This window comes from Lepidochelys kempii, chromosome 9 (genome assembly GCF_965140265.1).
Source record: "Lepidochelys kempii isolate rLepKem1 chromosome 9, rLepKem1.hap2, whole genome shotgun sequence".
Classification (NCBI taxonomy): domain Eukaryota; kingdom Metazoa; phylum Chordata; order Testudines; family Cheloniidae; genus Lepidochelys; species Lepidochelys kempii.
Window position 1 is genome coordinate 55055633 of NC_133264.1, and position 24011 is coordinate 55079643.

Sequence of the window (24011 nt, forward strand, 5' to 3'; positions counted from 1 at the left end):
TTAAAGCCACTTAATCAGCATAGTCGAGATGAAGGTAAAGAAGGTTTTTAACTGACCTAGATGGTGGTTAGTTGGCATAGATATTGCAGTGTCAAGAGGAGCTTCTTCTTTCAGCTTTGCTTTTTGTTTAGTGGAATATACTATAGGAAAGGCACAGAGTTCAAGCTGATCGTGCAGGGTACTCTTGCAGGCTGGACTTGAAGAAAGTTACCCAAATGAGGGGGGAAAGAGGCTATAGCAGACAAGCTATTCATGGCCTGGAAAATTTGTTATGTCATAAGCAGCGAATAGGTTGTCCAGTTCTGTCTTGATATAGCAATGGTGCTTGGCTTAGAGTTTCCTAATGCTGAATGTTCTGCTCTTTGTGTACTTTAAATAAATGACTGCACCATGCAACTTGCATGAGCTCATGAAAGATGGAACAAAGAGTTCTCATGTAAGATAAAATTCCCCCCTAAGCAGAGGCTAGGACAAGGCCTGTGCTCCACTCTTGAGCATTTAAATGGCACACGGGCCTTATGTCAATGTTCTGCATGGGGGAATCTCTCTCTTTCGGGATTATGTTAGATTGAGGGACCGGCTAGCACAAGGTCTGAGACTTGTCAGCAATCCACCTTCCAACTAGGTAATTAGTTCAAAACAAACCCAGGTTGTTATGGGGAGTGTTCTGTTGTGTCAATCCAGTATCTGTTCTTCACAAAATCCATCACCACACTTGGCACCGCTCTGAGTAGCCTCTGTAGAGATCAGTGAGTGAGTGAGCATGGACGATGAACTAAAGGTTCATCTGCTCTAAAGGTAGCCACACTGAGGCAGGTTGGCAGTGTGATGTAGAGAAGCTTGCATTGCTATGTGGTTCCTGGTCTTTGGACCTCAGGGCTGTCAGTCCAGTGCAGTATACAGCACACTTACTTTGTGTGGGGGAAAACTTGGCAAGGTGTTTTGCTTTGTTAAAGGCTTGGCTGTGACTGTCTCGCTATGTGAGGTGGGAAGCTAAGTAGCACGTGGAGGAATATGTTCAGAAAGTGTGTGAAAACTCGCTCTGCTTGGTCTGCCCTTATTCCTATGCAGAGAGGAGAAAACCCTGAGGTGTAAGGCTTGTAGGAACCTACATGTTAGTTGCCTGGGTCCCCCAACAAAACCACACTGAAAAGGAAGACTCCTTAATATTCATTCTAAGATGATCTGCTTGGTGAATGCTTTCAGATGTCACAGGCTGTTAACACAGTGTTTCTGGCTTGCAGCTCAAAGACAAGCACAAGCAGACTGGAGGGAATGTGGGAGCTATGGAGGAGCTGGAGAATGCCTTTAGCTTGGCTGAGGAATCCTGCCCAGGCATCTCTGACAAACTGATAGCACACATGGTGGAACGCGTACAGAGGTAAAAAAAAACTCTGACATGTGGGAAGGGGATTAGGGGCATGCATTGAAAATTCAGTGGCTTGGATGTGTTATGGTAACATCACAGGACTGGTATGGATTTGTCATTCAGTAGCCCAAACATCCAAGAAGCATGTGTGTTGACTGAAGGAAACCTTGAGGTGTCTAAGACACTACTTTGACTCATTCTCCATTATGATGTGTGGTAATGCTGAACATAGCTGTGTAGAGCATATGACTGGTGTCCTGAGCATCAAGTGATACTGCCACTAGCCACTTTCAGCTCTGATGCATGATGTGTCATGGGTTGTTACTAGCCCAGCTAGTGCGACTGTGTACCATATCATTCATTTATACTTCAGAGCATTCACCACATCCTCTCAAAATCGGTTTTCAAGAACTGTTGGAGCTCAAACACATGTGAGCCATGAAAGCTAACTGCAGCTTGCTTGGACTAACCAGTGGAGCTATGGATGCAGTGTGGTTGTAGTCATGTTGGTCTGAAGAGATTAGAGTTGAACTATGTCAGTTTCAGAGGAATGAAGGGAAGGGGATGCACCTTGTCTTGGATTTACATACACCATGGCAGCTGAAGGGGAATAAGACAAAACAAACAGTAACAAACAGTGGAAATGGAACATCTTCTGTATGTATTTGGATGTTCTGTTGTATTTGCAAGGATTTAAAACTGCATGTAGTATTTCATCTGTATTGCTGAGTATTTTTATCCTTTGATCTGCTTATACACAAAGAAATGTTTAATAACGCATCATTTCTTAAAACTCTGCTAGATTTTAAGCAGAACTCCTTAAGCAGATGAGGTGCAACTTCTTCATGTCATTTTGAAGCTATGATACTTTGGAGGCTCTGCTGTTGGCAAAAAACTGAGTGCTGATTTTGCTTCCATTAATATTCTGAGCCAAGAAACTAACCCCCTGCATCCTCCCAAATATGGACCCAACATATGCTTGGTTTCTTTGACTCTTTAGGTAAAGAATAACTATGGGGTTGTCTTCCTTCTTTTGATAGTCCTATAAACCTTTGAATGTATTCTTTGAAAAGTAAGCCTAGACAAAGTTTTTCTCCCTCCTGTTAGGGTGTAGATGCCATGCTGTCCCCCCACCCCAGGCTTGTTAGTTTTGTTTACCTCATATATAAATGTACTATCATTGCATCTGTCAGGCTGATCAGACAATTGAACACCCATTCCTTTGTCTAGGGCAAACTGGGCTTATGCATTGCTTGCAAAACACATTTGAAGAACATAATTCTAGCACATATTTATAACTTTGTACACAAGTCTAGTGAGTATGTCAGGCCTGACAGGAGTTGCTGACAGAATAATGAACCACCAGAGTGCCTGTGTGTCTCAACAGAAATGTAAAAGGAACTAAATAACAAGAATAGTTTTAAATATGACATGTTGCCTTTTTTGCTTTTGCCATTACCTTTAATATATAGACATGGTTCTTTTCTGTGTTTTTTATTTGGGGATCTTAATATCAGTTTTTGAGGGCTGAGAAAGTAAAAGCTTAAGCTGTCGCTCGTGATCACACTGCTAGTTCCCTGTTTTTGCTGGCAGACTGAAATTGAAACTCAATAATTCTAATTTAGAGAGAGAGAGAACCCTTGATGTCCTTTGCTGCTAAATCCTTTAAAGTTTATAAGTAAAGGTGAAGCAAAAAAGTTGAAGTATAGGGTTTCAGGTTCTTAAAACCTATTATTATATTGGGCAATATTGATAACTAACCTGACCTGCATAACACAAGCCACAAGCTTTAACACAAGCTTTCTTGTCAGCAAGTTAAGGAAGTATGGGCTGGATGAATGCACTACAAGGTGGGTAGAAAGCTGGCTAGATTGTCGGGCTCAACGGGTAGTGATCAATGGCTCCATATCTAGTTGGCAGCCGGTATCAAGTGGAGTGCCCCAGGGGTCGGTCCTGGGGCCGGTTTTGTTCAATATCTTCATAAATGATCTGGAGGATGGTGTGGATTGCACTCTCAGCAAATTTGCGGATGATACTAAACTGGGAGGAGCGGTAGATACGCTGGAGGGGAGGGATAGGATACAGAAAGACCTAGACAAATTGGAGGATTGGGCCAAAAGAAATCTGATGAGGTTCAATAAGGATAAGTGCAGGGTCCTGCACTTAGGACGGAAGAACCCAATGCACAGCTACAGACTAGGGACCGAATGGCTAGGCAGCAGTTCTGCGGAAAAGGACCTAGGGGTGACAGTGGACGAGAAGCTGGATATGAGTCAGCAGTGTGCCCTTGTTGCCAAGAAGGCCAATGGCATTTTGGGATGTATAAGTAGGGGCATTGCCAGCAGATCGAGGGACGTGATCGTTCCCCTCTATTCGACATTGGTGAGGCCTCATCTGGAGTACTGTGTCCAGTTTTGGGCCCCACACTTCAAGAAGGATGTGGATAAATTGGAGAGAGTCCAGCGAAGGGCAACAAAAATGATTAGGGGACTGGAACACATGACTTATGAGGAGAGGCTGAGGGAGCTGGGATTGTTTAGCCTGCAGAAGAGAAGAATGAGGGGGGATTTGATAGCTGCTTTCAACTACCTGAAAGGGGGTTCCAAAGAGGATGGCTCTAGACTGTTCTCAATGGTAGCAGATGACAGAACGAGGAGTAATGGTCTCAAGTTGCAGTGGGGGAGGTTTAGATTGGATATTAGGAAAAACTTTTTCACTAAGAGGGTGGTGAAACACTGGAATGCGTTACCTAGGGAGGTGGTAGAATCTCCTTCCTTAGAGGTTTTTAAGGTCAGGCTTGACAAAGCCCTGGCTGGGATGATTTAACTGGGAATTGGTCCTGCTTCGAGCAGGGGGTTGGACTAGATGACCTTCTGGGGTCCCTTCCAACCCTGATATTCTATGATTCTAAGCCATAGAATTTCACCCAGTGATGCCTGTAGCAAGCCCATTATACACCTGAGTCAGAGAATATCTTTTACAAAGCCACAATTTTTTCAGTCTATCTTAACTGCCAGACAAGCCAATGGGCTGCAGTACTACTATCTAGGATGAAGTCAAAGGCATTCTTTCTAGCAGCTGCCTAGGTGTGGTAGGATTGGGCTGTATATGAATCCAGAAATGTCATCACCTTTGAATACTGATTAATTTTCTAGAGTTCCTTCCTGGAGCTAAGTTGACACTCCCATCCCACTTAAGCATTACCCTTGCAGTTGGGTAATGTTCTGAGTTGCTTGCTTACTCAAACCACATGGCAGAAAATGCCCTCCTGTACTGTTATCTAATCATCACCTTTTTCAAGGGCTTTGCTTTTATTTTTTGCCTAGCTAGACAACTGCCATTGCTTTGCTAGTCTATCAAATGAAACTCAGGAGTATGCAGTGTGTCTCGTCCATCATAGTCTCTGGTGGGTGTGGGGGGTTGTAACCTCTTAATGTGTCATTCAAATGGGTGAGTACAGCCAATATCACCTATCTGTCCTTTTCCTGCCTTCTCCCCAGGTTTTCACATAGCCGGAACCACCTGACTTCAGCCCGCTGACCAGTACAGTCATTGCTGTTCTTTAATGGGGAGGGAGGATTTTCCCAACATCATAAGAACTACATCTCTAATCCAGACCACCATCATCTGCTGTTGGATGTAACATTGTGACTCCAGGACATTTCAGAGCCTTCATCTATACATGTTTCCATGACAACCAAGGGTGGGGGTCACAATGCAAGTACAATTTAGACATTTTGCAGAGCCCAAGGAGGGGTGGTCTAATTGTTTTTACACTGTTCTTAATGGAGTTTTTAATTGTTCTCTCTGTGGACGTATCCTTTTTATTTGATTCTGAGCTTGTTAAAAGGTAAAATCCTGGCTGGTGGAGCAAGAGGGAAGTTCTCCTGTACTCATATGTTTCAAAAGGGAAGTATGTTGGGTTCAGCCTTCTCCTCTCCCCCAAGGAAGTGTAGGTAAATGGTAATCCACAAGGAGTGCAGATGGCTCCAGGCTTTCCATACACTACAGCATTCTAGTGGAGTCAGAGCAGCACTCTAGCCCCACAAGGGTTTTTTTCAACTCCTTCAGACACTAGTGGAACAAAGGCTTTAACTAGTAGCAGTGAAAGTAAGTTTGCTGCTGTCCCTCTACTTTTCATTCAAGAGCAGCTGCGTTGTTTTGTCACTTTTACAGGATGGGTTTGCTGACTGCTCTGCCAGCGGTTCTGGGGATATCACTCTTTAACTTGCTTTACTTAAGCTACACCAGAGCAAAGTTTGCCTCACTTCCATAGAGCAGAAGGGACAAGGCAGCTGCATTTGGTTTAAAACTCTCTCAAATGGGGGTTAGGAGTTGCTTATGCTCCCTTCAGAGCCTCCTGCTGCTTCTCACGTGGCCAGTAGACATACCAGGTGCATTGGCTTGTGGCAGACTAAGCGCCATGACTCTCCTAAGGTGAGACAGACTAAACACTAAGATTAAAGTACATTAGAAGAGGGACCTTTGACATGCAAAGATGTTTAAAAGGTTAGTCTGAAATTCTTTACAATGATTCTCAATTGAAGAAAATTCAGCTTTTACTTTACCTATTAAAGGGCTGGTATCATTGCTCCTCGGTGGCTATATCCCAAATGCTGTGATTGGGATACCAAAGTCAATTTCTCCCCCTCTTTACTCTCATGAACCATTTCTTAAAACTCTGCTCTAAATGACTTGAAGCCCACAGTCTCAGCCAGAAGTACAGTCCAGATAATAAGCTGCATCTCTCATTGCTTTGAAATGTTGATAGATACTTTGGTCATTCAGGGTATTCCCATGGAGCAACTTCAACTAGTTTTGCTTTCTTGACAATGCTAGTTTAGCCAGGAATTTCAGTTCTCCATTTTATTTCATAGATTTGTATACAAGATACTCCAAGGATCTGGAAGGAAACCAGGCTTGTAAAGAGACAGGGTTGAAATTTTGAAAGCTGGGTACCTAAAGCTAAGCAGCTAAATCTATATTCACATAAGTGATGTGACTTCAGGTAGCTCCTACAGCTTCCCTAGAAGCCAGTGGGAGCTGCAGATGCTCAGCACCTCTAAAAAATTAGACCACTTAACAGGTAAATGTGGATTATGCTTCCTACCTGCTCCTCTGATGTATAAATACAGGCTCAATGTGTTAATGCTGCTTGTCTTGTAGAAAATAGCTGCTGTTGTCATCTCTTGCATAGAGCTCAGTTGTGGAGCAGAGTTTATTTTGTGTACAGAGGTAGCCATGGAGCCTGTATTTATGCACAATGACAAGTAAAGGGAACCCTCAACAAAGAGAGAGTCTCCTGCTGCTTTTAACTTTATGCTGTTCATGATGGTAGCATACTGTATTAATAAGGTACCTTGTATTATTCTTCACATGCACTGCAGTGTCATGAGTAAAGATGATTTTTAAGGAAACAATCCCCATAAATTCCTGCAATATTCAAAGCAACAGTGGTCTTAGTTTTTAAGAGAGCATTGAAAGGGATCTGCCACTTTCAATAAAGTAACAAATTAAAGTAGTGGTTATTGTAGCTTTCAATTACACAGAATGCAAAGCCTTGAAAGCTTCAGCAAACATCACAGACCTTTCATAAACCAAATGGACTTCTGCTGATGTATGAGTGTACCCTCCCTGCCCTCAGCACCGCTGAGCCAGAGCGGAGTTGAAAATTACAGGTCAAGCTCTCTCATGTGCCACCTTTTTAGGGAAGGAAATACTTGCTCTATTCCCTTGAAGTTGCTTCAGTGGTCTTTACATTGCAGGAATGTTGGCTCACAGCTGCAATGTAACATAAGATGACTTCAGCAGTGAAAAATGATGGTTTATGAGGGTGACTGTGTGGCAGAGAAAGCTGCCTGACCCTGATGTCTACCCTGCTTCTAAAGCAGCTGCCAGCTTAAGATCTTTCCCCATTCCTGCTCTAAAGATGCAACTCTTCTACCCAAACCCAGGAATGGCAATTCTGCATAAAAATGTAGTGGAAGAACATTTACTCTGTTCTCCTGTAGCGCACCACCGCCAAGAGAATCTGCTGCACAAGCAGAATATAGCTGTACGGGGAGGAGGGATAGCATAAAACAGCTACAGCGAACCAGAAGGAAATGAGACAAAACAACAACTGATGCTAGAGCATCAAGGAAGCTATTCATCTGCTAGCCTATGCACTTTGGTGGGGTGGCCTGTCACCCAACAGGAAATTGGGAATCCCTGTAGTTGAGTGACTTGGGGGAAAAATACAGTCCTGGGATGAGAGATCAGGCCTCTGATGTAAAGTGAAAGTTCTATTGGATCTGGGGCACCTCAAGTATCCTTGCTTGGGGAGAAATATAATACAATGAAAGCTTTTTGCCATAGCTCTTTATACAGCAAAACAACAGTGCTAAGAACAAAAAGAAAAGGAGTACTTGTGGCACCTCAGAAACCAACCAATTTATTTGAGCATAAGCTTTCGTGAGCTACAGCTCACTTACTCACTGTAGTGCTCCAAAGAAACACTGAGCTGCTTGGAAGCATTCACTACAGTTTCTGCTGAATGTTTTCAGAGCTGCAGTTTTTAGGCTTAAGCCCCATATTGTAAACTACTATAGGATAGCTCTGCCTACACGGTTTTACTTAAGGGAGAAATGGTTGAGAGAGAACTATTTGCTCAAAGTCACACTCATGGTCATAGTTTCTGGCAAGTCAAAAATATCCATACTGGAACATGCAAACAATTATAGCTGGTTGGGATCAGGCTTCACACTGCTGCTGTGGTAGTGGATTAAGCGCTAAGTATTTCCTAATCTAGTCACAGTTTACTGAATTCTGAGCAAGAGAAAAGCAGAATCTGGTTCTCAGCTAGGGGACAGTGATTGGGTCAGTCCAACAACCAGTTTAAAAAACAGATGCAAAACCTTTTATTTAACTGGAAATAAAATAGGACAGCATGTTTAGTCCAATAACATCAACACCTTTGAATACTGTTACATTGTCTAGCATACTGGCTAGAGGAGAGGCTCGGTATGGGAGGTAACAATGAGATGAAGGTAGTTTCTGTGAAATAGGGTAGCCACTCTTTCTAAACTAGGCTTACAGCCAGCTAAAGTAGGAGGGTTGAAAGTGCACTCTCTCTCTCTGACACTTCCTCTACCTTGGATCCTGTTTGAAATCTTAGATGTTCACAGCTAAATGATGGGGTGTTTTCGCCTCACACAGCTGCATGTGGCACACTGAGAGTAGTTGTCCTCTTGGAGCTGAAGGTGGGGTGGCGCTGCACAAACAAACACATGCCTACAAGGTGGGCACCTGGTAATCCAGCATGTGCTGAAAAAACTTCAGCAGACATGCTGTTGCACTGGTCTGACCAACATGAAACAAACAGGAGACACACATGAAATTATCCAGAATGCTAGGAGGTGAAGAACATTTAAATCAGCTAAGGAAATTAACATCCTGCAAAATGAGGCTACAGAAGTAGGTATTCTTTCAAAGGGCAGCTAAAGAAATAGTTTCATTCTAACGCACAAGCAAATACAATAGGGACTAACAAATCAGGACTGAGTGTGTCGTGGTTTTCTGAACTGAAGCAGTTATACTATTCAGTTTTGAAGCGTTTATAGTGGAACAAGAGGACATTTGTGTTAAGCAGTCACTCAATCCAGTAAATGTTAGTAACATGTTTAAGAAGCTACAGGATTATAGCTCATGCTAATACCAGCTTGGATGTTTGCCAATAGATGAGAGCCAGACAGCATCCTGGTAGATAAGTACTTACTCCTTGAAGAAATCTTCCAGTGTACTCCTGTTCTCACTCTCACCATTACAGAGGGACTGCCCCTGCTCTCTGTAGAAGTATATAGAACACATTCTTTTCCTCACTCTCTTTCGAACTCTTCTGATGGGCTGTCACTGTTCTTCCATTGGCTTTTATGCCTGTTGCCTTCCTTTGCATAGCCGCCTCCTTATCAAGCAATCTAGGACAAAATTTCACCTCTGAAATTTACAAAGGGCTGTGCCTGTCTACCTTCCCCCCGCCGTGTTTTGCTCTCATTAATGTAAGTTCTGTTTTGCAGTCCACATGCCTGGCCTTTAATTGCATACACACCGTTTATGATCTGTGCTTCCTCCAAGGAACAAATTCTGCTATCATTTTTTCCTTATTCACTTTAATGGCTTCTGCATTTTTCTTCCAGTGATGGGAGAACATTTCATCCACTTTCTGATCGCTTGGTACCAGGGTGGTGCTCCATGAGATCAGCAAGCCTCCAGTTCTAGGGAAGGCTGTGCCTCTCCAGCAGCCGAGACTAGAGCCTTTGCAGACTGCATGCGTGCAGGGCAGAAGTCAGCAAATATCAACTCTCAAAACCCTCCTGCCATAGATAAGGCTAGTCCAATGATTAGGCAGCTACCCTGGAAATCAGGAAGCAGATTCAACTCACTGCCCTGCCAGACTCCGTGTGTGACCTTGGCCGAGTCACTTAACCTCTCTGGCTCTCAGTTCCTTGTGTGTAAAATGGGCACAAGAGCACTGCTCTGCCAAACACAAGTGCTCTGAGCGTAAATACATTAGAGACTGTGAGACACTGAGATACTGTGGTAATGGGGACCATATAAGTAGCCAAGATCAATAAAGAATCCTTTAGGGTGTCATTTTTCTATGTAGAAAATTCATCAGACTTCCCCATTAGGTATTTAATTGATAACTTTTCCAGAGCTGGTGAAAGCTACTACCTACTGTTGAACTTAAGCGCTGTGCCCCACAATATGGGAGATATAAAAGCAAACGTGTGTCAAGTCTCCCTGAAAGGAGAACTGTACATGAAAACCCAGGAGGTTACACGAACTAATAACCCACATGTTGCTCTCATCTGGTTGGCTGGTCTGGCCTGCAATGGTTACTTTGATCTCCATTAAAAGCAGGCTTCCCACCTCACGACCTGAATGCCACCAGCAATGACTTTTTCCCCTTTATAATGAACTAGAACCATAACTTTTACACAACAGGCTCTTGGCATAGAAACTCACATCCTTGTAGAACCCCTGTACTCTCCAAAATACTAGCGTAGCTGTTGCCACCCACATCCCAGTCCCTGAGAGATCACATTTTTTGTAACTGACAACCAGGATAGGGGTGGAAAGTGGCTGATTCCAAATATTTTTTTAGGGCTGTCAAGCGATTAAAAAATTAATCGCGATTAATTGCTCTGTTAAAACCATTTTCAAATATATTGATTTCAATTACAACACAGAATACAAAGTGTACAGTGCTCAGTTTATATTTATTTTTATTACAAATATTTCCATTGTTAAAAACAAAATAGTATTTTTCAATTCTCCTAATACAAGTACTGTAGTGCACTCTCTGTGTCATGAAAGTTGAACTTACAAATGTAGAATTATGTACAAAAAAATAACTGCATTAAAAAAATAAAACAATGTAAAACTTTAGAGCCTACAAGTCCACTCAGTCCTACTTCTTGTTCAGTCAATTGCTCAGACTAACAAGTCTGTTTAGATTTGAAGGAGATAATGTTGCCCGCTTCTTGTTTACAGTGTCACCTGAAAGTGAGAACAGGTGTTTGCATGGCACTGTTGTAGCCAGTGTCACAAGATATTTACGTGCCAGATATGGTAAAGATTCACATGTCTCTTCATGCCCACCACTCCGGAGGTCGTGCGTTCATGCTGATGACAGGTTCTGCTCGATAATGATCTAAAGCAGCACGGACTGACGCATGTTCATTTTCATCATCTGAGTCAGATGCCACCAGCAGATGGCTGATTTTCTTTTTTGGTGGTTCAGGTTCTGTAGTTTCCACATCGGACTGATGCTCTTTTAAGACTTCTGAAAACATGCTCCACACCTCGTCCCTCTCAGATTTTGGAAGGCACTTGGGTCGAGTGCTGTAGCTACTTTTAGAAATCTCACATTGGTACCTTCTTGCGTTTTGTCAAATGGGCAGTTAACGTGTTCTTAAAATGAGTAACGTGCTGGGTCATCATCCGAGACTGCCACAACACGAAATATATGGTAGAATGCAGGTAAAACAGAGTAGCAGACATACAATTCTCCCCCAAAGAGTGCAGTCTTTAATGCATTATTTTTTTAACGAGCATCATCAGCATGAAAGCATGTCCTCTGGTATGGTGGCCAAAGCATGAAGCAGCAGATGAATGTTTAGCATACCTGGCACATAAATACCTAGCAATGACGGCTAAAACAGTACCATGCAAACACCTGTTCTCATTTTCAGGTGACATTGTAAATAAGAAGTAAGCAGCAGCATCTCCCGTAAATGTAAACAAACTTGTTTATCTTCATGATTGGATGAAGAAGAAGTAGGACTAAGTGGACATGTAGGCTCAAAATTTTACATTGTTTGGAGTGCAGTAATGTAACTCCCCCCAAAAAATCTACATTTGTAAGTTGCACTTTCACCATAAAGAGATTGCACTACAGTACTTGTATGAGGTGAATTGAAAAATGCTATTTCTTTTATCATTTTTACAATGCAAATATCAAAATAACAATATAAAGTAAGCACTATACACTTTGTATTCTGTGTTGTAAATTGAAATAAAATATTTGAAAACATAGAAAAACATCTAAAATATTTAATAAATTTCAATTGGTATTCTGTTGTTTAACACTGTGATTAAAACTGTGATTAATCGCAATTAAGTTTTTAATCACGATTAATTTTTTTTTAGTTAAATCGCATGAGTTAACTGATTAATCAACAGTCCTAGTTTTTTTCAAGAGCTTTTTCAAACAGTATCAGGTGAAATCAGGTGAAAATCAATAATGCAATACTTGTCAATGCACATAACTTACTCTTCCAACCCTAATATTCTATGATTCTTCAGGGCTTTCCTCTTTTAATATACAAGGTAGATGGTAGTGCACTGGGTTGCTTAAGGCTAGAAAACTTTGAAGAGACTAAATCAGATATGGGCAACTTTCAGGTAGTAGAGGGCTAAAGAATCCTCTAACACACTTTTGTGGGCCAGGCGGTGTGATGCGGGGGTGGGACGCACCAGGGTGAACTAGAGAGCAAGCCCATCCTGTACTCATTCTGCAGCAGCAGCTCCTGTCTGCTGAGAACTGGACCCAACCCCCTGCTCTGATCTGTTGGCTTTCACCACAGCATCATGTGACAAATGTGTCTGTGCACACTCAGGGCCTTCGCCCCAGGATGTGCCACCCCTTCCTCTTCCTGGCTCTGGTGCTGCCAGATCAACTACCCCAAGCTGGGCTGTGGTGGGCCAAATAAAATGATCCACTGGGTCTAGTATGGCCTCTGGGCCACAGTTGCCAATCTTTGTACTAAATCAATGAGGCACTAAAAGGCCCAGTCAGCATGTATGCAATATATGATGTCACTGAGTCTTTTTGCTTGCAGAGTGGCAAACTCTGGTTCTTGAGAAAGCAAATCACTGCCAGTCATTGTACAGAGGTGTTGTGCAAGCTCTTTCTATACAGCTCTGCCAATGTAACATAATCCTCCCTGCTATTCCAGGTCTCTGTCTCTTCAGAGCAGGTGATCAGTAATACCAGATGATGTGAGAAAATGTCCACTTGGGGCAAGGCTGAGAAAGGCATCTAACTTACCAGTAACAGGGTTTTCAGACACATTGCCTCTGCACATCTACAGAAGTTGCATGCCACACTCACAAGCCATGGAATCATTTAAAGAAGTAAAAGCAATAGCAGATAATCAGGGCTATACAAAAAACAATTTTCAGAGTAACAGCCGTGTTAGTCTGTATTCGCAAAAAGAAAAGGAGTACTTGTGGCACCTTAGAGACTAACCAATTTATTTGAGCATGGTTTAAACCATTGCTGTAAAAGGCCCTTTGCTCCTAACAGTCTCTTTGCTCCTCTCTGTCTTAAAGTTTAAGCAAAAGACTATAGAGGAGAGTCAGTGTGGACATACTCAGAAAACTCCAATTACTGATAGGTAATCCTCTTTTCTCCTTCATGAAAATTGCTCTGCAGATCCCCACTGCAGGAGATTAACAAGCAGTTGAAATCCCAAGGAGGAAGGCTGGGGACTTCTCATTTAAAAAGAGAAGCTCCACTCTAAACTGGTTTCACTCATTCCTTTCAAACAGACCCTGGATGTTCATACCGTGCATTACTATTCTTGGGAAGAAGAGGCGAGCAGAGCATCATCCAGAAAAACAGATGAAGACATGAGAAGCTCAACCACCTGTTACGGAGTCCAAAGCCTCTTCCCTTAAGCTGCAGAGCTAAGGAAAAAGAGGGTTTAATCAGCTCTGAAGAGGAGAAAAATCACACATGTAATTCTTTGAAGATGCCATCACACAGGCTTCCTACTCTGGGTCCACGGAGATCACTGCAAAGCTCATGAATAATGTATTTCGCCTAGAACAGATGACTGTCCCACCAGTGTCTCTTTCTAAAGGACCTAACTACCCAGCTTGCATGCAGATGTCACATACCTTCCCAAGATAGGAAAGCTTTAGAGTGAACACAGGCACACTGATAGAGCTTAACACTGAGCAGCTGTTTATTTCCAACACCATGACATTTACACTCAGCTAGGTTACAGCTGAAATGGCTAAGAAACACACATTTATACATCTACATTTTAGTTAAAGACACTAATACATTTTAAAAAGTACATCTAACTTACAATGGACAACAGTTATTATGATGCACTGATCCAGTCCCTGCTTCTTTATGGGAGAAGGTGCCAAGTGAAAGGTCAAGAAATCTTCTACCTAGAATCCTCTATCTGGGATCCTAGTCCTTTCCCATCCAGCATATATAAGACTTCGAACCAACACAACTCAGGAGTCTCTCTCTCTCAAGGGAAACAGTTGTACATGCAAGCCCCTGCACCTCCCATGTTCCACAGGTGTCTGCTTTCCTCTTGTTTCTGCCATCCTCGCAACACACAGCACTTTCTTATCAATCTCTAACACCTTATTGTTTCTTCCCTGACACAAATATTTTTCCACCTAAAATATAAATCAGCCCCTTTAAGCCATGTTACCTATCAACAGCATTTATTACTTTTAGCTTATAACAACTTTACCAGTCTTCATATCAGGGGCATCCATAATTTGCCCAACCAAGTGCTGCATTGCACAGCAGCCAAAGGAAACAGCAAATCTGCAGGAAGTGGGGCAGATTGAAACGATTTTTATCTTGAATATGGTGGCACAACCCACAGAGAGCAGGTGCCAGGGTATAATGCTCAACCTTGATGCAAGTGACTGTCACACTGTGTTAAAACTGAAGATGGATGGCACCTCCAGAGAGATAAGGGCTGGGATTTTCAAACACACCTAAGTAGCATAGGAACACAAGTATCAGTGACTTTCAATGGGGCTTATACTCCTACATCACTTAGGAACCTTTGAAAATACCACTCAAGAGCAGCAACAATATTGCATTAGAGGATGTTTTGGTTAGTACTTTGGCCATCCCTGCCTTAAATAATGCGTCACTAGCGGAGGGTGATTAAAGGGTTTGTAAGAGGAGCCCTCCCCTCCATGAGGGATGCAGAGGACTCTGGAGGTATAATAACTATGTCTGGTAGGCCCCTCTCAGCATGCAGCAGAGCAGGCTCTGAGCTCTAAGGAAACCGTGTGTGTTCTCTCATACAGGTCTCCTGCTCCAAGCTGTAAAATGTGACACCTATAAAACTAAAAGCTTCATGTTCTCCCCATTTCCCCACACCTCTACAAAAAAGTGAAGTTGTTGCCATGGCAATTTGCTGAAGAGCTCCATAATTCTACAGCAGCTGTATTTTCTGTTTGAAATTAAAGTGAATTCAGGCCTTCCGGCTGGGTACATCTGCAGATCCTCAGTTAGTCCAAGAAGTTTGTGGCCAGCAGGTTGAAGCTATAGCAGCTGACAGTCCAGAGGTTTAGCAACACTAAGGGTCAGAAGGGAACTCCTGGGAGCCAGAAAGCCTGATATCTGCAGTTATGGACCAAGAAACACAATTGACACACCCAATCATAATGAACATGGTCATCTGTCTCCATCAGGACATGCCATTGTATACCATACAGAACCCATAACTGGAACCTAATTCTCGGACACAGCAAACCATGGGATTCCCACAGAGTGGGAATTTTGCAGCCATTGTTAAGGTTCATTACCTCTCCAGTTAGCTTTGACTGTAGCAGACTTTACATCTTCTAGTCCAGTCTAACCTGATGTGACCCCAGTTCATCACTCCCCTTGTTCATCTAACTTCCACACCAGGTGGAAACAAGCATCTCATGTTACTGCTTTATCAACCCCTCACTCCTGGTTCCATCCCCCTCACTACAGATGTCGACAGCAGAGACCCAGCTCTGCCCCCTTCAGTTTGTGTGAATATCCTTTTCATCCATGGGAATCAACAGGCTTGATCTCCCTGGAGAATCTGTGGCTCTCTTAATCACTTCCATCCACCTGGCAAGAGAGAAAAACAGAACATTTATAACATTCAAGGCCACGTCCTTTGCTTAAAAAACATTTCTGGGTATGTCTTCACTTTGAGCTGGGGTGGGAGGGAGAGATTCCCAGCTTGAGGAGACCTGAGCTAGCATGTTGAATAGAGGGCATAGCCATGGTAGCATGAGTAGGGGAGGCACTACCCAACCCAAGTACATGCCCATCAGTTGCTAGATATGTACTCAGGTCAGCTAGCCCTTCCCATTGCTCCCCTGCCATGACTACATTCTATTTTTAGTGAGCTACCTCAATCAGAGCTAGTGCTGGATGTCTCCTCAAGCTGGGAATCACCCCCCGAATCAAAGTGCAGACACATACCCTTTAAAAACACTAAAGCTTGCAAACCCCTGTGAGGTAGGCAGTCTGAACACCACTTTACTGCCGAGGGGAAAAAGGGGTACAAAGAGAGGTGAAGGGACCTGATCAGCATCACACAGTGTATGTAATGTCCTTACATTAATGAACAAACTGAGAGTAACATGTTAAAATGGCTCAGAATCAGAACACTATTTGACAGGATCAAAGTAGCCAAAGTGACAATTATGTCTTGTATATAATACACAGTACCATATACACATGATCAGTTATGTTGCTTTCAGAATAGTCTGTTTTTAACCTTCTTTTGGAAAGTTAAAGTCCCACACAGGATGCTAACTAGCCTGTTGCAACCTAGAAAAATAAATAAAAAAGAGGGAGGTCAAGTAGTTGTGGACTTGAAGCAGGTATTACTTGGCTTATCAACTGCATTGCATTAGAGGGAGTGTAATTCTCTTCAGGAGTCAGCAGTCTCCAGGAGTGAGGAAGTTTTATGTTTTCTTCCTTCAACATGGCAATTACCTTGATTATCAGACTCTTTCCCCAGTAGTTACATGGGAGGACAACCTGCAAACAGTCAGGTGATTTCTCATCACTAACACCATGGAAGTTTATTTTGAACCACTCCCTATTTCAATCAAACAGCCAACTTTATATTCAAGGTATGGAGTGCAGCTGGCACCAAATAATTTGCAGACATATTTGGCCCTTTGGATAATCATTCACAGACTTACATAAAGAGTTCCTAGAACAGTGGCTCTCAAACTTTCATACTGGTGACCCCTTTCACACAGTAAGCCTTTGAATGTGACCCCCTTTATAAATTAAAAACACTATTTTTATATTGAACATTATTATAAATGCTGGAGGTGAAGTGGGGTTTGGGAATGGAGGCTGACAGCTTGCGACCCCCCATGTAATAACCTCGCGAGCCCCTGAGGGGTCACGACCCCCAGTTTGAGAACCCCTGCCCTAGATCTAATTTAATTGCCTTTCTCCAGTTGAGACATTTCACTGACTCATGTTCTTAGGTAAATATCTAACACTTTCAAGCCCCTAAAATCTATTCTAAGTGTTTTAGGACCATGAAAAGGATTAATATCTTCCATGAACAAGTTACTAAACTAAACCAGATCTTTTGTTAGATCAGAAGAAACCTGGGAGGATACCTCTGGAGATAACCAACATTGGAATGGAGGCCACAAGGCAATACCTAAAATATCCACTAGAGATTGTATTAGAAAAACTCAGTATGAAAATTATACAGAAATTGTCTCTCTCCTGTTCCGTGGAGTAAACTGTACTGGGCTTGCACCCCACCTGAAGAGAAGACTGAACCCACCGTGGGTGATGGTGCCCAAGGGCAGTCCTGTTTGGGGAAGTTAGCACCATATACCTGGTTTTGTAGTCAGGCTCACTGGATTCTCCTGTATTTTTATTAGGAAAGCTCTCTTCATTTAAGAGGTTATCCTTGGCCACTGAGAACTATTTGAGACTGTTCTTCTTTACAGTATGGAAAGAAACTCTTATAAAATGGGTAAAAAATGTCCCACTCTCGCTATCATTCTGGAAATCAATACTTAGGAATCCTGTTACTGGGAGAAACATGGCAATAATGAGAAAAACTCTAAATCAATTATATGTGGCTTGGAGATTTTTCTTAAACTCACTTTCTGAAAAAGTCAAAAAGATAGGGACTCAGGGTTGGAACTATTCCATAACACTGTGACCCATACAATTTGGAACTTGCTGGCAAGAGTTTGATGCTCTCAAGTAGGGATGGGAAGACTTCTCTTTCCTTACAGGAGGCAGAAGGGAATATAGGGAGAACACAAAATAATATTGGCCCAAGAGATTTCCTGGTTTCTAGAAGTAACTCAGTTTTCTGGTTCAATTGACTGGTGTATAAGATTGCACGTAGTTCTCTTGCATACAGTATAATTTAAAAATGTAAGTTCTGAGTATGAATGTATTACAGTATAAACAACATTCAAAAAAATGTCACAGGACAAGACAGTTGCAAAGACAGCAATAGAACGCAGAACTCCTAACTCCCAGCCTTGTGTTCTAGCCTGTATACCATGCCCCCTCTCTCTTTGAAAAACAAAAAGATTTCTGCTGTACCTAAATAATAACCTCTCTCAATGAACTGTATGTCAAAGGCTGCCTGGGCCCAGTGTGGATATACTATGGGACATGGTGAGCAAGGTGATGGGTGCCCACACAGGGGGTATATACCTCCACACAAGCTACGTTACCCAGATTCATTGGGATTTCTAGTATGTCATAGTGGAGAAGGAAGTTGGATCTCCAACTAGGCAGAACCACCAGCCATAGGCGCCGACTCTGTGGGTGCTCCAGGACCCACCAGCAGCCAAGCTCCCATCCCTCCCAGCATTTCTTGCCTGCTGGTGGCCCGCCAATCAACTCCTCCCCCTCCTGCCTGCTGTGGATCAGCTGTTCCACGGCATGCAGTAGGTTCTGGGAGGGAGGGGGAGGAGCGAGGATGGGGCACGCTCGGGGGTGGAATTGGGCAGGAAGGGGTGGGAGTGGAGGCGGAGTGGGGGCGGGAAGAGGCAGGAGAGGGAGCTGGGGGAAAAGGGTGGAGGGGGGGGTGGGCCCTGGGCACCCCCGGGGAAACTTGGAAGCTGGCACCTGTGCCACCAGCTATTCCCCTCGGAAGGGTGTAAAGGTCTGAAGCAGTGACCACAGAGGAGCTTTGCAGCCATCAGGGATGGTGAGGGAAAGGATTCTCTCTTTCTAGGAATGCAGTGGATCCCCATGGGGGTATGTGGATTGTGCAGAGCAACAACGATTGGAATCTAAAATCTCAATTCTGGACTACCCACTTGTGGTTAAAACAAATATAGACTCTGAGATGGATGGAGGAAGCATAAAGTTACCTCTCAAAGGTATACTTGCTCTCGGCCCTGAAGAAATATACATGGGACTTGAACTGCAACTTGAAGACATAATCCTTCTGAATGCCATCTGCCTCCACTGGGGTGCTGACTGTGTAGCCAAGTAGTGGGAGACTGGCCAACGGATAATCATCCTGGAACATAGCCAAACAGTGCAGTTCTTGGTGAAAGCCAGCCTTTACCAGTCAGCACATGGACAGCAATCGCAGAACACATGTTTGATCTTTCATACTGTACAGTCAAGAATGGCTTTACTTTCTCTAAGCAGGAGGTGAGAAGAGAAGCTGCCTTTCCATCTATTTTGAGACCCGTATGTTGTAAATCATGATGAAACTTTCCCCAAGCTTGCTTAATTATTTTAATAAAATTACATGCCTCTATTCCCCTGCCACTCACTGTCTCCTGGATTTCCCCCACTGTCTCTCTCAAATCCAGAGGACTATTCCCACACCAAAACAAAGATTTTGTTCCCAATAACACTGTTTCCTTAAGGCAAGAAGCCCATATGAAATGAAAGAGGTTTATTGGGCTAATGAGCACTGAAGGTGCAGGTAGCATTGTGGAAACATTCACTACAGAAACATGCAGAAACCTCTCCACTGTCACAGGAATTCCTGAGGCCTATTTCAAATTGTTAGTTGTGCTGAACTTTAAAAGGAGTCAGGAGATTGGACTGGCATCTAAACACAAAGGAAAAAGAAAGGTGTAGGTGAAAGGTTCATTAATCAATTTGACCTCTCCTTTAGTCACTACTTCAAGAGACTCCCACCCGTCACACTTCCAAGTTCAGTGCCACTTACAAAACAGGATATCCTGATTAACGCTGCGAGAAAAAGGTCCGTAGCCTTATGTAGCCTGACTCCATTAATTGCTGCTTGCTATTTTTCTTGCTACATGCCTTTGGAGTTAGGCAATTCAGTACAGATGATAGATGGTTGCAAAATGCACCTAGAGGACAGTAAAGAGCTATACCTGTGTCTTCTGTCCAGTATCTCACCCCTTTCCACTACTATAGCATACCTGGTGAGTTTTGTAGAAGAACAAACAGAAGTTGGTGAAGACAACCCAGAGCTTTTGCCAGCCATTACTATTTTTGAATTTCCTCAGCAGGTACCCTGAAAGCTGATTCTAGCAATGAAGAAAAAGAAAACCAATATGAGATCACAGATCACTCTCCCCATGAACAAGATAAATGCTGCTGTTGGCACTATTCCATATCCTGACTGACGTTCCCCATTGTGGCTGCTTCTAGATAATGCAGAACAATTAACAGAGAGTCCTGTTCCTATGCTTTGAGAGGCTTCTGAGATGTTTCAGTTACTGATGGAATGCCTTAGCGCATTTTTGTATTGTCAATTTGACATCTACACAAAATGGTCTCCTTTCACATTGCAAAACAGTTAAATATGCATGGCATTTTCATCTCAACAGAAAATGGTTCAACTTGATTATGTGATTATTTACCAGTTGTTACTGTATGGGTTTTTAATTTTATTATACCAATGATTTACCATCCATAGCACCTCATTAAGAAGAGAATGATCTTGAGCTTCCCAAAAATCTAGCCCTACCATTGTCGTCATCTGCATCCTGTCTTCCTGAAACATGCTAAGAACTAATTGGCAACATCCACCAAGACCCTGCATTCAGTTTATTTGTGTGAGATCAAAAATAAAACATGAGAAGAAACAAGAAAAAGAGGATTCTTGATTGACACTGGAGTTCTGGACTAGGATATGACTACATAAAGCTGAGCTAGGAGTGGACAGCATGTTGCAAGGAAGCATTATTTAAGTTAATATACTAGTATACTGGAACCTGAGTAATAGAATAGTGGTACAATGAGAAGAGAAATAGATATGGCTAAAACTACAGGAAGAAATGACAGCATAGTAGTTTTATATCTAATGAAAAAGAAAAAAGAAAGCCCAAAGTTTAGGTTGGTGTAGCATAAACTGAAAGGATAACAGGGCTATTTTTGGAAGGTGAGGCAAAGATATCAATGGACTTCCACACCAATCACCAATCATTACAACTTCCATTCTGCATGCGTCAGGCATTCTCACACTTGCACAATGTTTAGGGTGCAGGTGAGAAGGGAAGAAGGTGAGAGGAACTAAAATTTTTTTCTGCTTTGGACTCAACTCAGTGTTTTAGAGGTGTTTTTACCTGAATCATGCATAAGTAATCAGACAGGGATAGGCTCTGGTTCCGATACCAGCAAACATGGGTGATTGTGTTGGGCCGACGGGTCTGGCCCAGCAAATAGCGAGGAGGAAGCTCTGGAGAAACAGCAAGAGAGCAGAAAACTGAGCAGAGAAAGAGAGAGAGAGAGAAAGTAGAGCTTTAGAAGAAGAAAAAGTGATGTAAGAAAAGCATCTGTTAAATAACAAAGGAATGTGAAAAAGTCATTGTATTAGAATCTGAAATACAGAGCAAAGCAAAATGGTGCTGGGAGAACTCATACTGCAATCCTAGAGTCAGTGATATAAAGCTCACAGCACTTCAGCTATAACAGTGATCTGGTGAAAAGAAAAGGAGTACTTGTGGCACCTTAGACACTAACCAATTTATTTGAGCATAAGCTTTCGTGAGCTACAGCTCACTTCATCAGATGCATACTGTGGAAAGTGTAGAAGATCTTTTTATACACACAAAGCGTGAAAAAATACCTCCCCCCACCCCACTCTCCTGCTGGTAATAGCTTATCTAAAGTGATCACTCTCCTTACAATGTGTATGATAATCAAGTTGGGCCATTTCCAGCACAAATCCAGGTTTTCTCCCCCCCCCCCCCCACACACACACACATACACAAACCCACTCTCCTGCTGGTAATAGCTTATCTAAAGTGACCACGCTTCTTACAATGTGTATGATAATCAAGGTGGGCCATTTCCAGCACAAATTGTTAAACCCTGGATTTGTGCTGGAAATGGCCCACCTTGATTATCATACACATTGTAAGGAGAGTGGTCACTTTAGATAAGCTATTACCAGAAGGAGAGTGGGTTTGTGTGTGTGTGTGTGGGGGGGATGAGAAAACCTGGATTTGTGCTGGAAATGGCCCAACTTGATTATCATACACATTGTAAGGAGAGTGATCACTTTAGATAAGCTATTACCTGCAGGAGAGTGGGGTGGGGGGAGGTATTTTTCATGCTTTGTGTGTATAAAAAGATCTTCTACACTTTCCACAGTGTGCATCCAATGAAGTGAGCTGTAGCTCACGAAAGCTTATGCTCAAATAAATTGGTTAGTGTCTAAGGTGCCACAAGTACTCCTTTTCTTTTTGCGAATACAGACTAACACGGCTGTTACTCTGAAACCAGTGATCTGGTGGCACTCATAAATTTGCTAAAGGAACCAAGGCCAGCTTCCTTCAAATGGGATCCAGTTTGACTGCTGGCAAGATGACAGACAAAGGGTCTCCATGCCCATGTAAAAGGTTTATAAAACTTCCAGCAATGAGCTTATTAGTTTGCTATGTAAACCATGAAAATCTAGGTGCTCCGGTTTAATGCCCAGCTGCACTTCCTTCCATTAAACCTGAATGCTTTGAGAATAGAACTCTCAGGAAGATAGGAAGGTGGAAATATGCAAAGGTAACATTCTTGAAGAACTGCAGTTACTAAAGTAACCATGTTTTCTCCTTCAAGGCAACTACTACATATTCCTACTTGTGGGAATCTAGCAAGCAGTACAATCCTCCTGGAAGGTAGGCAGGGGAGGTCTAACTAAACAAGGATTGCAGAACTGCCTCCCAAAGGAAGCCTCACGTTAAAAATTCTGTCCTAGAAGTTTCCTAGTTTTCCTTTTACATTTTTTTTCTTCAAAACACTCTCTTGAATAAGAACACTGTGGTGGGGGTAGCAACATGTGTATATATACATATATACACACACAGACACACATGCATGTTCAAACATTTATTAACCTTTCACTCACTCACTCTCTGATGACCACAGAAATGATTGATAGCAACAGAAACATATACTGGAGGAAGATCAGGTGGTGAATGAGCTGAGACAGACATTGAGATGTGAGAGCTGTGTCCTATAGGGTACCTCAACGGCCACACTGTGGTCAGTCATGGAGACACTGGTGTTGCGATACCAGCACACGTGCATTGTAGTGTTGGCACGGTGGTGGCTCTGCCTGTCCAGGGAGCTACGAGAAGACTTTATGTCATCTTCAGATTCCTGCTCTAGAGAGACCTCATCAGAGGATCCTGGGGAAGGAGAATTCAGCGGCAGTTTTAAGAAAACTGTGATACACAGCCTGTGGCAGAACCTGGGATTCCTCGGAATGTCTGCAACTTTTTCTTGAATCTACCCAACACTAACAGACATCAGCATGAATTTGTTACACAGCTCCTGAAAGTCACACTGAACTGATCATTCTGGCTGTCACAATCCAACTGTGTTTGGGGGATCTGACTCACAGAAATCAAAAATGCAGCTTGTATTAAAACGCTGAGCATGTGTTTTACAATATCACATCCAGAGAAGAATCTGACTTGGAAAGAGCCCCTTCTCACTGTGCAACAGAGAAAATTCACTGAAAAAAGGAATGTCACATGCTTCATCACAGACCATGGTAAAAACAGCCTCTTGTAGACTGACAAGAATGTGTCAGGAACTTCTTGTCCATCACAGATACCAGGTTCTATGGACGGGAAAAAGCACTGTGTGATTAAACAGAGGAATATTCTCCAAAATAAGAGATAGTTAAGGCAGGGGCGGGCAAACTTTTTGGCCTGAGGGCCGCATTGGGTTTCTGAAATCGTATGGAGGGCCGGTTAGGGGAGGCTGTGCCTCCCAAACCAGCCAGGCATGGCCCGGCCCCCGCCCCCATCTGACGCCCCCTGCTTCTTGCCTCCTGATGGCCCCCCCAGGACTCCTGCCCCATCCAACCCCCACTGTTTCCTGACAGCCCCCTGGGAA

The 24011-nt window shown here is 42.9% G+C and overlaps 2 protein-coding genes across 18 annotated transcripts in view; one reads left to right on the plus strand and one right to left on the minus strand.

Moving 5' to 3' along the window:
• STK25 (serine/threonine kinase 25) overlaps positions 1 to 18676 on the plus strand; it is a 41516-nt gene extending 22840 nt beyond the window's left edge. For 4 of the 5 annotated variants that reach the window (XM_073360458.1, XM_073360457.1, XM_073360459.1 and 1 more), the window contains 2 exons: positions 1245 to 1381; positions 4870 to 6816. In XM_073360458.1, coding sequence (XP_073216559.1) covers positions 1245 to 1381; positions 4870 to 4909 — 177 coding nt within the window. In that variant the 3' untranslated portion in view covers positions 4910 to 6816. Of the gene's footprint in view, positions 1 to 1244; positions 1382 to 4869; positions 6817 to 13465 lie in introns of those variants that run through there. The other variant, XR_012160859.1, reaches the window with a different exon arrangement.
• The window catches only part of FARP2 (FERM, ARH/RhoGEF and pleckstrin domain protein 2), a 272153-nt gene continuing 262004 nt past the window's right edge, over positions 13863 to 24011 (minus strand). For 7 of the 13 annotated variants that reach the window (XM_073360436.1, XM_073360435.1, XM_073360439.1 and 4 more), the window contains 4 exons: positions 23133 to 23296; positions 20087 to 20194; positions 19049 to 19200; positions 13863 to 15788 (listed from right to left, as the gene is read on the minus strand). In XM_073360436.1, the coding sequence (XP_073216537.1) occupies positions 15698 to 15788; positions 19049 to 19200; positions 20087 to 20194; positions 23133 to 23296 (515 nt within the window). In that variant the 3' untranslated portion in view covers positions 13863 to 15697. Of the gene's footprint in view, positions 15789 to 19048; positions 19747 to 20086; positions 21376 to 23132; positions 23297 to 24011 lie in introns of those variants that run through there. The other 6 variants (XM_073360437.1, XM_073360440.1, XM_073360443.1 and 3 more) reach the window with 6 other exon arrangements.